The sequence below is a fragment of the Zeus faber genome (assembly GCF_960531495.2).
Source record: "Zeus faber genome assembly, chromosome: 14".
Taxonomy (NCBI): domain Eukaryota; kingdom Metazoa; phylum Chordata; class Actinopteri; order Zeiformes; family Zeidae; genus Zeus; species Zeus faber.
The window spans coordinates 24,684,844-24,702,841 of record NC_137200.1 but is presented as its reverse complement, the minus strand read 5'-3'; the positions used below and the strand labels follow the sequence as shown (position 1 = coordinate 24,702,841).

At 47.4% G+C, this 17,998-nt stretch overlaps 2 protein-coding genes across 2 annotated transcripts in view; both read right to left on the bottom strand.

Annotated features, from left to right (window-relative positions):
* Positions 1-84: 84 nt before the first annotated feature.
* h2ax (H2A.X variant histone) lies at positions 85-964 on the bottom strand. The gene has a single exon (XM_080013822.1). The coding sequence runs from the start codon at positions 641-643 to the stop codon at positions 212-214; it is 432 nt and encodes a 143-aa protein (XP_079869948.1). The 5' UTR covers positions 644-964; the 3' UTR covers positions 85-211.
* Positions 965-2,784: 1,820 nt separating this feature from the next.
* Positions 2,785-17,998, bottom strand: part of c2cd2l (c2cd2 like) — a gene marked incomplete at its 5' end in the record, with an annotated part of 17,273 nt that continues 2,059 nt past the window's right edge. The window contains 14 exons of the mRNA XM_080013551.1: positions 2,785-3,906; positions 4,120-4,333; positions 4,760-4,854; positions 6,206-6,292; positions 6,394-6,565; positions 7,338-7,459; positions 7,954-8,018; positions 8,219-8,369; positions 8,457-8,556; positions 8,648-8,653; positions 9,245-9,358; positions 10,063-10,173; positions 10,452-10,571; positions 10,878-10,973. Coding sequence (XP_079869677.1) covers positions 3,656-3,906; positions 4,120-4,333; positions 4,760-4,854; positions 6,206-6,292; positions 6,394-6,565; positions 7,338-7,459; positions 7,954-8,018; positions 8,219-8,369; positions 8,457-8,556; positions 8,648-8,653; positions 9,245-9,358; positions 10,063-10,173; positions 10,452-10,571; positions 10,878-10,973 — 1,704 coding nt within the window. The 3' untranslated portion in view covers positions 2,785-3,655. The remainder of the gene's footprint in view (positions 3,907-4,119; positions 4,334-4,759; positions 4,855-6,205; positions 6,293-6,393; positions 6,566-7,337; positions 7,460-7,953; positions 8,019-8,218; positions 8,370-8,456; positions 8,557-8,647; positions 8,654-9,244; positions 9,359-10,062; positions 10,174-10,451; positions 10,572-10,877; positions 10,974-17,998) is intronic.

Here is a 17,998-nt window from a genome sequence, read left to right as displayed (position 1 = left end):
CACACCAGCTGAATAAACACTCACCCCAGTCCAGCGTCCTTACATGTCCGGCTTCATCATTCAAGACTCAATACGACAATGATATATATATAAAAACATTTATTTGAGACAAAAAAAACAGAAACCTCAAAAACGAAATCGATCTGAACAGAGCGGGTGGGGGTGGCGCTTAGAAGGGCCTTTGGGGTGCAGTTTGTTCGGGGCCGGGTCGCTAGTACTCCTGGGACTGGGACGAGGCCTTCTTTCCCGCCTTGCCGCCGGAGCCGGGCGCCGCCTGGCCGGTCTTCTTGGGCAGCAGCACGGCCTGGATGTTGGGCAGCACGCCGCCCTGGGCGATGGTCACCCCGCCCAGCAGCTTGTTGAGCTCCTCGTCGTTGCGGACCGCCAGCTGGAGGTGGCGCGGGATGATGCGGGTCTTCTTGTTGTCCCTGGCGGCGTTGCCGGCCAGCTCCAGGATCTCGGCGGTGAGGTACTCCAGCACGGCGGCCAGGTACACGGGGGCTCCGGCGCCCACACGCTCGGCGTAGTTGCCCTTCCGCAGCAGGCGGTGCACACGGCCCACGGGGAACTGGAGCCCGGCGCGGGAGCTTCGGGTCTTGGCCTTGGCGCGGGTCTTGCCCCCGGTCTTTCCTCTTCCAGACATGGTCGGTAGCGGTGCGTTACGCTGTCCGACGCGGATAATGCGGGTAAATGCGGTTCGGTGACTGGAAGCCGCTGAATATAAACATGCGTTTAGGACCCGCCCCCGAAATGTGATTGGCTCGCTACATCGAGGGAATCAGTAAACCGCTCGCTGATTAGTTGGTAAACCCGCCATCCTGACCGCTCGCGATAGGGGTTATAGAACGTCAGTACGTGATTGGTCGACGCTTTCCCTCCTTTTCTACGGTTGGGTAATTGACACGCCCATCAAGCATTACGCGATAGTTATGAGCCAATCGGGTGCTTTCCCTCTGGATTCGACATTTTGGCGGCTTTTCGAAGTGTAATAATAATGTGTCACAATTCACAAATAAATATAATTTAACCCACAAATATGTATTTCCACTTTTAAATGTATTATGTATTATGAATTGTAATTTAATTAGTTAAAAGAAAAAAATGCTGGATAGTTTTTTTATTAAATTTTTCTCTACTTTGATTTTTGCTTTCAATTGTGATTCAAAAGTTGTGTCACAATTCGAGGCACGGTCGGAGCGGATGCACGGACTGGATCCTGGAATGGAGTGAATATACGCCAATCAGCCACAACATTAAACCAGTGACAGGTGAAGTGAATAACATTGATCATCTGGTTCCAATGGCACCTGTCAAGGGGTGGGACGTATCAGGCAGCAAGTGAACAGTCAGTTCTTGAAATTTATGTGTTGGAAGCAGGAAAAATGGGCAAGCGTAAGGATCTGAGCCATTTTGACAAGGGCCAAATTGTGATGTTAGACGACTGGGTCAGAGCATCTCCAAAACGCCAGGTCTTGTGGGGTGTTCCCGGTATGCAGTGGTTACTACCTACCAAGAGTGGTCCAAGGATGGTGAACCGGTGAAGGAGTTAATGCTGCTATGATAGAAAGGTGTCAGAACACACAGTGCATCACAGCTTGTTGTGTATGGGAGCGCTCAGAGTGTCCGTGCTGACCCCCGTCCACCTCTGAAAGCACCTACAATGGACACGTGAGCGTCAGAACTCGACCATGGAGCAATGGAAGAAGGTGGCCCGGTCTGATGAATCACGTTCTCTTCTACATCGTGCGGATGGGCGGGGGTTAGGGAACGTGCCTTTAACGTTGTGGCTGATCGGTGTTTCAGAATAAATATAATGAATATTTACAAATCAAAATCAATGCAAGACTCGAGGGCTTGAAAAAGAATTTATTTGCAATAAATTAAGACATTTAAAATATCACAATAATCAAAGCATTCGTCAGGGATCTCATAAATGGGTGTCATTTGGTAAATGCCTGAGGACCAGAGCTGCTGCTTTAGAATAGAAAGTGATCTTGTGAAGTGAAGCACATGTCCAGGGGGGAAGAAGTCCTTCCGTTCACTAGTGTTCCAGGGTTTGTTTCAGTGCATTACGTTTCAAAATAAATCTCCATCCGTTTCGTTGACGTCTGTTTGGAAAGGGACGTGTGCAGACTTTGTGCGACACCCTCTCATTTTTGTCTTCCAAACATTGACAGAGGAAGCCTCTTCTTTACATTTTTACACAGCGCTTCCCTTTTGCCCTTTGGGCGACGTGCTGCGATTGGACTTAGCTTCATCATCATTCATTATGAGGTTTGTTTTTCCATTTCACCGCTTGTCAGAACAAACCTAATATTCAGCCCTGAGTAATTCTATTCCATCCTTTTACCTCGTAATATCTAAAGATCACGTCGCTCCAAACGCATGGAAAGGGCATTTACGTCTCTCCAGCAGCAGACTGGTCCTCATTCTAATGGAACTCGATTTGCTTCTGTAATTAGAAAACATACATAAGTGAAATGCCCGTGAACGTTATTATCTGATGGTTTATTTTACAGAGTTGATGTTTACATGAGCGACTTGCCTCAGCCCATTTGGCATTTCTTTAGTGTTGAAACAAAATGTGCGTTGCTGTTCTTAACAATGACATTGAGGGTTCTTGCATTTATTAAATATCCATCCTTGTTTTAACAGACTTGAGAGTTAGATGTTTCAGAAGCTATTTATTTTTAAATTTCAAATAATAATTTGTTTTATTTCAGGTAAGAAGAGCACTGGCCTAGAAATTAACTATTAAATCAATACCACAATGATTTTGATGCTTATTCCTAGGCTAGGACACTATGTCCTGTGTAACATGCAATGTATTCAGTATGAGGTCAGAGTGAAAGGGCTGGTTGAGATCACTGACTGACTCACTGACGATGAAAAATAGTTTTGGTGCTAAAGTTGTTTTTATATTTCATTTACTGTGTTTTCTGCACAAATAAAACAAGCATTTCCTGCTGGTAAAAAAAAAATACATTTAATATAATAACTACAAAAAAAAGTACATTATATAATTATAAATTATAATAACATCAGACTGAGGTTGTACTTTTGTTCATTAACTTCAACTGCTCATGATTTTCTGAATAAAAACACACACAGCAATGACTACGACACGATAGAACGCGGCAAGCAGTTCAATTTCCAGTTTTGGTTAAGAAAGAGATGATACACCGTGATAATTTACCTCTTAGCAGAACGAAAACTATTTAAAATTTTGCCAAGAAAAGTTGAAAACAAAAGTAAAGAGTGCAACCCGCGGCGTCACACTGGCACGTCAATAAATAACTCAAGATTATAACCCCCACATTCTCTAGCGCCCTCTTGTGGTCAGCCAGGCGTACGGCATCTCATTTCAAACCATTTTACACCTCATTCATCAAAACACCAGCGGGAGATTAATCCCGGAAACAAAGAAACAAAGTTGGATATATAAAGCTTGATTCTCTCCCGTAGTGCACTGCTTCCCATCCGGAGGAAAGCCCTCCCAGAGGGATCCTGTTCGGAGACGGCAGGTAGAGCGCCCACCTGGGGCGTGCCTAAAAAAGACATGTTTAGTTCCTCTCACCGACATGATGTTAACGACGGCCGCGTCGCACGGCCGCCACCTCGCGGGGGCCAAGGGAACACGCTTCCTACCGCGGGTTCACTTGTCCACAGCGTTGGCTCCCCCGTTGGCGGCGCCGGCCTTGCCTCTGGACTTGACCGAGGAGCGGAAGGAGAAGCGCTTGATGAGGCGCCTGGAGAAGCTGCCGGAGGTCTTTCGGCGCCCGGCGGCCGGGGGCACAAAGTCGTTCCCCGCGTCGGAGACGTCTTCGTGGGACTGGCTGAAGGACGGGTCCTTCTCTCGTCGCCTCCTGCGGAACCACAGCTTCGTCCCGCTCTGCAGGAAGCCCACTGGAGGAGGGGGAGGAGGAGGGGGAGTTAGTGCCCTCTCACACATGTTATCAAAAGGTAAATCTAAAAACATTTTCACCGTTTAAAGTCTTCAGGAATTCATGCATTATAAACATTGTTCCGCTCTAAATCTACTCATGGAGAAACGGGAGGGAAAGGGCGGAGGCCGACGTTGCCACGGTAGCAGCGTATACAAGGCCGGTTTCACGCCACCTTTGTGGTCCTTGAGGCTGCGCGTTTCCAGGGCGCCGGTGGAGCCGGTGTCCGACTCCACGTCGTCCACGGACGGACGCTCGGACACGTCGGAGGGCGTGGTCTCCTCCGGGTCCTGGTGCAGCCCGGCGCCGTAGTGGTTTGCGTGCATGGCGGCGTCCATAGCTGCGGCGTAGCCCACTGATAAAGCGTTGTCATCTCCTGAAAGAGGAACCTGAGGTGTGGAGGGAGAGGGTTGGACATGGTTTGTATTATATACTCTATTTATGAGAAACGCATCTCTCCACTGTCCGTTTTGGGCTTTGGTGTATAGGCTTATCGCCAATATGTTGTTTACTGTCTATCTCGAAAATAATTCCAATCCATACATTTTGAATTAAGGGAAAAACTGTTCAAAAATGGCGGTGACAGTTAAAATAAAATGTATTTTCCTGACTATCTTTGGCTTTGTTGTGCGGTTCAAAATCGGCTCAACATTAGTTTTTTTGGGGTGTGCTGGTAGGCACAGTAGATATGGGCCAACAGAACGACAGGCAGAGGAGAGGGCGAGTAAAGGTACAAGCGGCCTCAGAAGGTCTGTCGGTGATGTCACCCGCGTTACAGAGAGCGGCGCGTTCCATCGCCTTCCTGTGGCTCTGACCTTCGCCACCCCCGAGATGATGAGCGTGCTCCGCTTGGTCGGCGTCTTCCGGGCCACTCTGCCGGCAGCCTCGGTCAGCTGCCGAATGGCCGTGTCTGCAACAGGGTCGAGCCCGTTAGAGAGCGGGCTGTTCACTGAGCGGCCAAAACACACAGACAGACACATGGCGTACGTCCAACACTGTATTTTGTAAATATGATTTTTATATATATGTATATATATATATATATTAAAAAATAAAGCGAGAGAAGAGCATAATCATGTAAGGACGTGCGTGGAGTCAGAGAGAAGGTGCGAGTCATGCTTTAACCCCATTAACGGGAACATGGGAGTTGGACAGGGGGGAAGTGGAGACCCTGCTAGCATGCATGCCCCGTATGGATGTGTGGAAGGCAGTATTTGCGAGTGAATGTTCCTTTGTGTGAAGTATTTGGCATTTTGACCTCTCTCAAACCGTTTTGGACTGACCAACATGTACATAGCGCCGGAGAGGAGACCTTGGGCATGACGCTCGGTACGCACCACCACCACCACCACCACCACCACGTCTACGAGCTCGCCGGCGGCCGCCAGCTGCAGTCCGCCGCGGCCCCCTTCTCTATAGACGGATTATTGACGGAACGGCTCAAACTTATTATTATTATTATTATTATTATTGTTAATATATAATAATGATAACAGTAATAGTTAGTTAGTTAGTTAGTTAGTTCCTCCCGTTCCTTCTGGAACATTGGGCGACAAGCCCCCACCATTTGCTCCTTACCAGCATGGCTTCTTCTCGTCGTTTCCGTAACATGCTTTTTAATAATAATAATGCCTTTGCGACACGGGTAAATCAGCACCCGGTCCGGTCCGGTCCTCCAGGCGTGGGGTTAACAACCTCACCCCGTAAAAAAAAGCATGATACGGAAACGACGAGAAGAAGCTATTCTGGTAAGGAGCAAATGGTGGGGGCTCGTCGCCCAATGTTCCAGAAGGAACGGGAGGAACTAACTAACTAACTATATATATATGTTCTGGAGGACGTGACAAGTATCTAGTCAGATACTAATTGAATGTAATGGTATACAATTTAAATAACAGAAATAAAAGTTTCATTTTGAGTTTTAGTTTTAGAATTTTGTGATGTTTGTTCTATGGTTACAATCTTGTTCTTTACACGGTCGATACAAATCCCCAACTCAAGTGGATACAACTCGACATTCCGATCGCAGCAGTCATTAAATACACCGCCATCGGGTCTTTTTGGGGGTTTTTGAACTGAAAAAGGGACGTCGGAACCCTTTACACGACAAATGATGTTTTGACCCCCTACGTCTCAGGTCGTGCCCTGGTTTTTCTCTCTTCACCAAACTACTGTGCGTATGGTGGGAAGCCGCTTTGCATCCTCTCTCGCTCAAAGTGTGCGGTTCGCCTTGCAGAGCGTGCGCTCGGGTCAGAACCCACCGCTGGAAGCGGAGCCGGTGCTGTTCCTGCTGCCCGACAGAGCTGCAGCTCGCTGCTCCGTCGCCTCCACCAGGAAGGGGGCGTCGCCTGCAGGAGCCAACAGTGTGTCAACAGTTGGACAGAAACTCTATTTATGAATTGAATGAACTATTTCTGCTTTGCAGCGCAACGGAGAGGCTGAGGCTCACCCGGGTTGCGCTCTAGTTTTGGCCGGGACTGGACGGTGGTGACGGTGGTGACGATGGTTCCGTCCGGCATGACGGTCCGGTCCACGTCCACCTTCTTACTGGGGGTGAGCGAGCGACCGAGCGGGTTACCGGCGTGGCCGCCGCGAGGAGCCTCGCTCTCCACGTACAGCAACTGGAGTCAAACAGCAAGGCAGCGAGTCAGCGGCAATAAATGTCAGAACAAACGAGACATCCACCTTTTAAAATCGGTATAAAAAAAAAAAGTACATTAGAGCATTTTTCAGTCCCTGACACTGGGTGTTGTTTAATGGAACAAGACATTTAAATAGAGTCGACACAGCTTGTCCTCAGAAAACATTGTGCGGGTTGAAGCCAGTTTAAGTTGAAACGGTGAAATGTACCTGGCACATCACTGCATTATGGGACAGGTTTAGCATTAATGTGGAGAAATCGAATCCTTAAAGAAGAACAGGACAAACGTTGAATACATAAACACCCGGACAGGCGGGGAAAATTCAGGATCATACAGGGTTGCAGGACCACCACACTTCCACCGGTGTCGTCTCGAGTTCAGCTTTATATAGCATAATGTTTGCTAGACTGAAGTGAAGGATTATGGGAACTTGTCTTCTTGGTTTCAGGTACTAAACAAAGGTATTTTAATGAAGGTCCCAAGAAACGTTGTGCAGTCTGGGGGAGGCCGTCGGTGAGACAGGTGAGTCCTCAGGAGCGAGGTGTGGTCAAGGGGGAACATGTACAACAATAATAATATACGTTTCTACGGCGAGCTTCATTTTATGAGCCAATCACGTTCCGCTTTGTTGAGAGCGATGTTTGCAGCCGTTGTCGCGGTTGTCACCTAGACACCCCACTCCCCATTGACTTGTCCACGGGCGGAAAGGGAAACGATTATACACGGTAGAAACAAACAGGTCTTCGCTCACCTCCAGCGTGACCGTCGCCTCGGGTGCCAAGCCGTGGCCGGGGCTGACCGACAGGACGTGTTGTCCACTGGGGCTTTGACGCCGGACATCCAGGGGGATGGTGGCGTGCCCGGGCAGGAACTCTGGGAGGGAGACGTCGCAATGCATGAAAGCATCAAACTGGACGAAAACCGAAATCTGTCTTTATTGTTCACATGGAGCAAAATCAGCCGTTAGTGTAAAGACCATGTCCGGTACACTCTTCTGAGATGGGTACCTGTGTGACCATCCGTCTTGCTCTTTTTCATTTGAGTTTATTCAGATGCAGAACCGAACTTTTCTCGGTGAAGTGGAGAAAAACGGAGCTGCCGTAAAAAAAACAACCTGTCTGAACTCATCCAAAATAGTAAACCATCACGGAGCTCATTTCTCAAATGTCCATGCTACAGTAAAGTGAACTGAACTGCATGGGTGCTTTTCCCTCCCTTCCAATGATTTTCCTATTTGTCTGTTGACAGGGCATTGGTCAGGGGGATTAGCGCCCCCTAATGGCCACGGTAAGAGAAACACTGAACCACTGCTGGCACTGTTTCCCAGCAGCAGTCCGTAGTAAATTACTGTTATTAATATTACTTACGCTCTGTCCGGCTTCTCCGCTGCAAAAGTCTTATTCTCAGCTCTTTGGTCTCTGAGCTCAGCGTCCTTCAACAGATATGAGAGAAACACACTGGTTAATCAGCATATAATCATATAAAATCACATCATGATAGGAGTTTTAGTTGGTTGAGTGTAATGTCAAGGGATCAGCATCAGAAAATCTTCCTTAATATTTTATGAATGCTCTGTTGCATTAGGTGAGTGATGTGTCCGACGGCAGATGGGTGCTACAGATGTCCTCTTACAGAAGGACGTCTTCATTCCATTCCAGCGAGGTGGAGGTGGTGGCGAAGGGGGCGGGGTTGCCGGGCGGGCAGGCAAACCCGGTTCTCCTCTCTGTGCACGGCTGGTCCAGGCTCAGGACGCAGCACAGCTCCCCGGGCCTGGACCACTGACCTGCTGACACAGAGCGACGCGGTGACGCCGCCGGACGCGACCCACGTGACCGGAGCGAAATAAATCAAACGGCTAAAAACAGCTGACCTTTATGGCAGGTCGCCCTGAGCTGCCGGAGCAATATCCGCCCGGCGGGGACCCCGTGGGTCGCAGAGACCAATCCCCCCGACGGATTCCCTGCAGGGACCTGAGGGAGAGCGCAGCAAACAACACAAAGCTCAAAGGATAAATCACCTGGCACGCAGCCACAGCAACACCTCGGTTGGGTGTTGGCTCACCTCCATCTGACCAGGGTGTGAAAAACACTGTTCGAGTGTTAAAGGATTAAACGGTAAATCTTTTCAAAAAGGGGGCACTCACAGTTCAGTTTTCTCACATAGATTAAATGTAGGTAGATGTATAGATATAGATTTAAAAATTCATTTATCCCTGTGTCAATAAAACTTTTTAAATAGCGGCAGAGAAGGAAAGGACGAGGCCAGGACGGACAGTGGAGAATCCTTGTTTTCATCCAGGGATTTGTGCAAATCGTTGATTTTATTGATGCGTTTGTCTTTCTGATTGTCTACAGGTGCGTTTATGAACCTTGCTGTATGTTTTGTTTTTAATAACAAACACTTTGTATGTTTTTTGTATGTGGAATGTTTGTCTGTACTGCAGCAATTGCAAATAGTCATTTCAAATCAAATGTGTGTATTTATGTTATTGAAATGTGTGACTATATTCCAAGTTTCCCATTTTTCAAAAAGGAGATTTTCATTTGTTTGAAAGCTCAGAAGTTTGTCCCGTTGGACAAGTAAAGCTCCAGCAAGGACTTGAAAGGTTTGCTTTAAGGAGCCCGTGTTTGTCTGAAACAGGAGGTAAATGTCTCTCACGGTCAGAGTGGTGTCGCAGGTCCTGAGGTTGAAAATAACGGCTGCTTGGGTGCTGAACAGAGCGTCCTCCATGAGGTCCTTGATCACGTTCAGCTCTTCCTCTCCATCGCTGCCCTGAGGGAAGAGGAAACACAAGCATGGTGTTAAATTTGTCTCAAAACCCGCCAGCGCCCAGAACAGTATCTGGGAGCCGAAACCCGGAGCAGAACACCACCCTGCTCCAAGAAGATGGTTTTCTGCTCCTAGGAGACGGTTTTCCGATCCCAGAGGATGGTTTTGTGCTCCCAGGAGATGATTTTCCAATCCGGAAGTATGGTTTTCTGTTCCTGGGGGATGGTTTCCTGCTCCTAGAAGATGGTTTTCTGCTTCTAGGAGATGGTTTTCTGCTCCCAGAGGATGGTTTTCCGATCCCAGAGGATGGTTTTGTGATCCCAGGAGATGATTTTCCAATCTGGAAGGATGGTTTTCTGTTCCTGGGGGATGGTTTCCTGCTCCAAGAAGATGGTTTTATGCTCCTAGGAGATGGTTTTCTGCTCCCAGAGGATGGTTTTCCGATCCTAGAGGATGGTTTTCCGATCCCAGAGGAAGATTTTCTGCTCCCAGGAGATGATTTTCCAATCCGGAAGGATGGTTTTCTGTTCCTGGGGGATGGTTTTCCACTCCCAGGGGATGGTTTTCTGCTCCCAGATGATGGTTTTCTGCTCTAGGCTGAAAACTAAGTGGAATTCAGTAACCCTTCTTGCACCGTGACATAGAACTCAAGCTGAAAGCTGTGGGTTCTGTCATGTGAGGTGTGGTGCCGCCGGCCGATGGCTGACCTGTTCACCAAGCCTCCGCGGAGACACAATGAGGGAGAGAGACGGCTGCTTGGATAGGGTCCAGGACACCATCAGCCCCTCCTCCTCCACCTCCTCCAGATGCACCACTAGCTGATGGAGAGAAAGAGAGAGAGAGATACAAAATGGCAGCCTGGCGTTCATTCTGCTGTGACATATCTACAGATGGAGTGAATGATTTGAAGCAGCTGACCCAGATGAAGGAAGTGGTCCATTGCAATGCACGCAGCAGAACCAATACAGATACAGATGACATATTTGAATCCCAAAGTAAAGGAAACCCTGGCATCCTCGCTGTGTTCTGAAGGGTGCGGACAAAGATTTGCAAAATCCGAAGCCAGATAGGGCAGGTGGGGGGGGGGATCTGGTACCGTTACCACCGTGGGCTCCACCGTGACGTAGTAGGTGTCCATGGAAACAGCCGCCGGTGACTGCTGGGTAACCGTCACAGGGAACGTCATGGTCTCCACGGAACATTGGCACTGCAGAACCTGGAAATGGAAAAAGTGGCCCAGGCCTGACGTTAGAACGAGTAATAATTAAAAACGAGGATTTGCAGAGGAAACAACAATATGTGAACCCTCCCGACAGACTCCTTCACACACACATCGTCTGTTCCTTCCATAGAACGGAACATTACTCGAGGTCGTGCGGGCCGGCTTCAGAAGACGCTTTAACTCGGAAGAGTCGGGATGACGGTCACATGGATAATGAACATGGCGGAAATACAAATGGAGTAATCCCTGAGAGATTATAAACGCTATTAATATCTGTCAAATCAAACCGGGTCCACCTACCATACTGTTTGCTGATTGGTCGACGCAGGTCACTCTCTCGATGGCAGCTGAGGTTGTCAGCTGGAGACTGCTGTCGAACGTGATCTGGATGGAACTCTGACACGGAGAGAAATATCATAAAATATCATAAAAAGACCCATGGAGAGAGAGACGCTTGTGGTAATAGATAGAAAAGGATTTTGCTCTGCAGCGACACAAACGTTCACTTTGATTCATCTGCTGACGGATAATCAGCCGACAAGCTGACGACGATGCAATATTAACTGGAGCATTTCCTGAATTTTAAGTGTGTTTCCCTCACGTTCCTCAGTGGTGTGTGTGCTTTTCCAAAAGGGAAGTCTATCCGCTCAGTGTGGCCTGGGGTGATCTTACACATTATGTAATGTTTCAGCAAAGGAAAAGTAAAAGTGTTAGAGCTCACAAACCTACTTTCCTGCTACATCCACTTCAACATCCTTACCAGGTATGACTGTCAGCGCTCAACCATCTAACTGTCTTTTTTTGGGGTTACTTTACACCATTGTACCATACTGTAGTAGAAGCTCAGATTGGGGAATATTACATGTCCATCTACTGTATTGTAGACAAAATTTCTATTGACATTGGAACATAATTTTTCGTTAATTTCCCTCAATCCAACTGATGAAAACTCACTTAATTCTCGTTCTATTTATTGCCACGTCTCTGACATTGATTTGAAATTTCCCTTAAATTTGGATGGTAACGACAAAGTGACCGTGGCCATCACAACACATAATTGTGACGGCTCTACTTTCTGCTGAAAATGGTCTTCAAGAGAGAAGCCAAAACAGTAGGGATGCAGCCATAGTGAAATTCTCGGCCGATACCGATGTTAAAATAAAAAAAATTGGCGGATAGCCGATGCTGATTTTTCCGAACTCCCCTGAACGCAGCATCACTTACAGTTTTACGAGTTCCCATGAACGCAGCATCACTTCCTGCTTGGAGCACTGCAGAGAGCCGTGTCCACATCTTCTAAACTCGATCACGAATGGCGTCGTTCTCTCAGGGATAAAAAAATAAAAATAAAAAAATGCTAAAATGGGTCACCAAATCTACTTTGGCCGCCCAAGTAAAGTCTATGTGTGGGAAACACTGGATAAACATCGGCCACTGACATCGGTGTATGTCATCAAATTTCGCTGTAGGTTGATGGCAGTCAACAAGGCAAATATTGACTGCGGTGTGGGGATGGTGTAGTTTGAGCAGCCACACTTGTTGTGGATCGAGGTAATCGGGGCCCAGGATCAGTGTGGCGGCATACCTGTTGGTTGGTCTAACGAGCAACAGGTAAAAAACCCATCCCAACACACACTCAGGAGAGAGGAGCCCTTGTCATGACCTGTGTCCATCTGCGTCGGGGCTTGTTCTAAGAACCCCCCTCTCCACAATAAACTTGTGTGGGTTCTACCCCTTCGCCTGTGTCTCTATGCCAGAGTTCCCTGAAAACACCACTTGGGTGGGTGGCGCGTGGCAGGCAAAACTGCCACATTGACCGATACCGATGTACGGACGATAAATCGGTGCATACCTACAAAGCAGTCATTATGATGAGGGACAGAAGGACCAGGTCACCTACGGCCAACATGTACAAGATGAAAAACAACAGTCGCACAGACCCGGCAGCCTGGAGACATCGGCAAAACGATATGACATATGCTGGGCCACAAGGGGGGAGGGCTATGGGGCAGCATTCAAATGAAAATTTGATTATGGGATGTCTGCTCTGACACTGTGCACTCGTGCTCCTAAAAATGCTCTAAACCAGCTCCCAACGTAGTGTGACCGCTTCTGATTTGGTTTGAAGCAATCAGCGACTGGACATAATCATGCAGGTATTTCCCTATAACCTCAGGGCGGGGATCGGTGCTCCTGGTGAGTACTCAGCACCTGTGCTTGGTCTGGAGCTTCCCTGTGAACCGGGTTATCCATTATCCCTATATACCTGCGTCAGGATGCATTTTAATGGACGCTTTTAAGTGGCGGGCGGGATGCGCGATCGGAGAGAACAAATCCCCTACGGTCCGGGGCATATGTTCTCACAGATCTAAGCCTAATCTCTATCAAACAGAGCAGCGGGGGGGTGGGGCGGAGGGCAGAGGGAGAGCAAGGCGCAGAAGGGCACCAGGCCAAAACTGCGCTGCTTTTCTGGAACGACGCCGCGGTCACGTGACTCCTCCGCACAACCCACTGTGTTTGCTTTGGTCGGGCTTGGCAATGCGCTCGGCGATACACCTCATTCCAACGTGCGATGCATTATGGATGGCCCTGCTCTTGCAGAGTGACTCGTTTGTATGGGCATGACTTGCAGATTTGCATTAGAACTTGTGCTCTCACCATCTGCATGACATTTCAGTTGATGATTTGATTCTTTTTTTTTTGTTCAATGTATGCCGCTGTCATACTATAAGCTCATAAAAGTCATAATAAATGCCTACTTATTGCAGAAAAGCTATCTTGACATTCAACATTGAAACATAAACATAAATAAAGTGGATAGTTAATTTGCCTCAACCCAACTAACGGAATATTTTTTACGACAATCTATACATTAGCTCAAATAATTGCAATCAGACGATTATGTATATGATGTATATGATGAGGAATTAGAAATTATAACAACAGAAGGAAAACAAAATGACATAGACATGAAGACTCCTCTGCCGTGACGTTCGCAGCATTGGAGTAAATACATGAAACTAGGTCAGTTCATTTGAACTCAAATGATTTTTTCACTTTATGGGCCCTTGGACCGTAAGAGCTAGCCAGGCCACCGCCCTGCTGATCTGGGATCCTCTTTTATGAAACTCTGCATGGATTCTAAAGCAAAGGTCACATGCTTAGAGATAAAATAGATTTATATTGTGCAGCCGGAAAAAGTGTCCTGCTTTATAAAACAGTGCGTGTGCCCGTCTCTTTATAAATCACTCTCAACTTGAAATTTGGCCCATATTCTCCCTGATCCTGCTGATCTGAGATACTCTTTTATAAAACTCTGCATTGATTTAATAGTGAAAGGTTGACTAAGGACTGAATAAATACAGTACCTTGCTTCATCAAACTGCGTATGCACTTCTTCACTCATCCCCCTTTAGAAAGCACGGGAACTTGGCGCAAATTCTCCACGTGTCCACGTCGGGGTTCACAAAAACACTTAACCCCAACATTTGCACGGGAAGTTCCCTCTTTTATAAACGTGCAACCTTTATGAAGAGGTAATTTATTATCAAGGCGAGTCATTCTTGCAGTGTGCGAGGGACGATTGTGAATCCCTCAAAATGAAAGGAGCCGAGTGAAGGAGCCCGCACCCTAAGTAGGACACTTTGAATGCCTCAGGCCCTCAGGTGCTGCATGGATTCGGCACGCCCATCCATCCACCTACATTTTGAGGGACTGCGATGGAATTCCTGCCACACTTCTCAGTTTGTGTTTGCGTTCAATGGAGCGCCTCTGCAGGGCGCGGGGTATTTCTGGTTTTATTTCTGAAATCCAGTGTCGCTTTTTGTACTCGTCCGCATCGCCCCCGTGGTCCCAGATGACCGCCGGCCCCCGAAGGGCGTGTGGATCAAAGCAGAGATACACAACCCCTTTGGCTTCTGCTGACCCCGATCAGGCCTGCCATGGCGGCGCAGCGCAATGCACTGCTGCCTCACAGGCAGGTTTGCATGTTCTCCCCGTGCTCAGATGGGGTTTCCTCTATACATCATCATCAGAACCACCACTTAAAAAAAAAAAAAAACACGCGATGGACGCTGAAGTTGGTCCCCGGGCGCCCACCACTCCTGGCCTGCCCGCCGGAGGAAGGACACGCCTCAATGGGAAAAAGTGGAAAACACATTTTACAGCCTCCATTGCATGTGTATGGGCCCCTGTAGCTGTGTGTGTGGGTGTGTGTGTGTGTGTGTGTGTGTGTGTGTGTGTGTGTGTGTGTGTGTGTGTGTGTGTGTGTGACAAATTAAGATGAGCTAAAAGCTTTTCCAGTTCTTAATCTTCTTCCCCTTTAGCATGAATGTGATCAACCCACAGAGTGGAGAAAAAAACGGACGCAAACCCTGTCTAAAGGGTTCGGACTTACGACCAGCTCTCTGACCAGTCTGTATTGTGCGCTGCGAAATACCGGCATCTCAGCATCAGGCATCTTATCGCCCTTTATATACTATGTATACAATATAAACTATACACACTATATATACTATATACACTATTTACACTATATATACTATTTACACTATGTACACAATATATACACTATATACACTATTTACACTATATATACACTATATACACTCTATATACTATGTACACTATATACACTTTATACACTGTACACACTATATATACTATATACACTGTATACATCTCATCTCCTCACCGTTCTCAGTCTCATACCGCAGTTTGTCGGTATTCACAACATGAGCGTTCGCAATCGCCATGCCCCCTTACTGTGAAAAAAAACACTATATATACATACTATATACACTATATAAACTATATACATCTCATCTCATCACCGTTCTCAGTCTCAGTCTCGCTCCCGCAGTCTGTCAGTATTCACTACACTAGCGTTCGCAATGGCCACACCCCCTTACTGTGAAATAACACTATATACACTAAATATACTATATACACTCTATATACACTATATATACCAGCCACACCCCCTTACCGTGGAATAACAGGAGTCCTCGCTTATCGACCAATTCACTTAACGACCTGGTCCTAGTAAGGGAACTCGGTCGTTAATTGAGGAGCGCCTGTATTAAGAGCCGAAGGTCAGTTGATACAGCCTCATCAAATTGAAAGGTGTGTTTGTACACAGTGGCAGGAGCGGCACATTTATCAGTGGACATCATGACACGTAACCAGCTGCTCTGCGGCCTAAAGGCAAATCCAGGGATTAGGAGACACCGGAAGAGCTTGAATCTTCTTGGTGAACCTTTAACTGAGGATCATTAAGCCAGAGGCAGACTGGCCCTCCTCCCCTCCAGAACTCTGTAACACGTCAACAGTTCTACACACCCCTGGTACTTCCCATCCCTCCACCCTTCCAAACCTCCATCCATCCCCTTTACAACCTTTTACTGGTCGAGGTCGCCCATCTACACCTTTTCAAACTTCTACACGGCCAATAATATCCCTTCGGAGATCATTAGGTATATCTGACAAGTCGATTTTCTCAAGAAGACACGTCAGCTGTAACAATCCAATATAACCATCAAAGCAAGATGGTGAAATGCAAATGTCAGCCTTATTCATACAGGAAGCTTCAAACCGAGAACGCTAAACGACCTCAGACGTTTTTTTGTTTCCAACGTAAGGACTTATTTGTGGCTTCATACCACTATATCATCCAGGCCTGACTAAAATAAACTCCGAAAGCGACAATTAACAGCTGAGTGGGCAGGTCAGTCAACACAGCTGAGGCCATGGGCGGGGGGAGGGAAGGGCTGAAAGTGTACCCATGACAGAAGTGCAGCATTTATTATTCATAAGTAAAGTAAGTAAAAAAATAAAAATAAAATCCAGTTTTTACAAAACAAAGTCCCAAAGCAACGGAGCAGAGACGTGCGTGGCGCGTGTTCAAGCAGGAAACTAAGGAAATAAATCGAAATCTACACTATCCGGACGCACCGGTTGTGAAATTCCGGGCCGATACGGATACTGATGCCTTTTTTTTTTTTTTTTTAACAACAATTTAGCCGATAGCTGATGCCGATACAAATGTTTTCCGGTTTCCTGTGAAGGTAGCATCGCTTCCCAAACAAATTTCAGTTTTCCAGAGTCCCTGTGAGCTCAGCATAACTTCCGACACGTATTACACTTTTCTGAGTTCCCGTGAACTCAGCATCGCTCCCTACACAAGTTACGATTTTCTGAGTACCTGTGAACGCAGCATGGCTTCCGACACAAGTTACAGTTTTCCGATTTCCCACAAACGCAGCATCACCTGCTTCTCTGGACGCAACATGAACCAGAGGGACCGCTCCGTCCTGCCTGTTGTGTTTACGTTTTTATTTCATACCAATAGGAAACTAACGGCAATAAATCGAAATATAAACACGCCGTCCGCTCCGTCTCTTTTATCTTCTACTCGCTGTTCAGTGTAGCACTGCCGCTGTCCTGTCTCCCCGACGTGACGTTCAAGTTCGCAGGCGATGTCTGACTGGGCGTGGCTAATTGCATTAAAAAAAAAAATGAGCCCAGCTGTAATTCTCAGTAAGAAAAAGAAAACGATTTTTTTAAAACTACAACTGCTGCATCATTTCCCCGCACATGAATTCACCGGGTGTGCCAACCTGCGAGTCGCTCTTTGAGTTGCAGAGGCAACGTGCGCGGCAGGTGCAAAGAACATGATACGACTCGACCTCGGTCACCTGACACCCGCCGCGACGCACAACCCCCCCCGGGCAGGTTTTTCAGGTCAGGGCCGAGGGTGAGGAAGGAAGGAAGGAAAAACCTTAAAAAATAAAATAAAAAGCTGATCTTGTGCCTGGGCCCGAAGGAGCTGAGCGCAGGAAGGAGGTGAAATGTGGAGTGGACTAGTGGACTGAGGTTGGGGCGTCCCCCCCCCCCCAGGAAATATGTTGTTTGAATGGAATGAACGGATCTGATTTGGAGTAATTACACAGTGAACTGGGCGCGGTGCAGACTGGACAGAGGGACGCTTCTCATGCAAAAAACCTTCACGGCATCAGAATACCTAGCAGATACAAGATGTAATTGAATATTAGTTCCAGGTATTCCCTTTCCTGTATTATCCCGTGAGCGTGTTATCGAACAGGCTGTCTTCATTCCAGGTGATTGTTTTTGTTTTGTTTTGCTTGGTGCGGTGATTAAGGTCACACGCCGTCGGAGCCTCGCCGTCTTTATTTCGTTTCAATACACAAATGTCATTACACAACCGGGAGTTTGATGAATGAAATTCATTTCAGATCCCTCGGCCGTTACCGCTGACTTTACTCCGCCCCGCTTTGTTTCCCGCCGTCCGACGAGATCACAAACAAATTAAATTCTCTTGAGCCGAGATCTTTTCAGCAGCTTTGCAGAAGCCATTACAGTAAGTGGTGGTGGAGGGGGGGTGGGGGGAGGGGCGGGGTGTC

What these genes read in the sequence shown, in the direction of transcription:
- h2ax (XM_080013822.1), bottom strand. Translation starts at nt 643, where the DNA reads ATGTCTGGAAGAGGAAAGACCGGGGGCAAGACCCGCGCCAAGGCCAAG.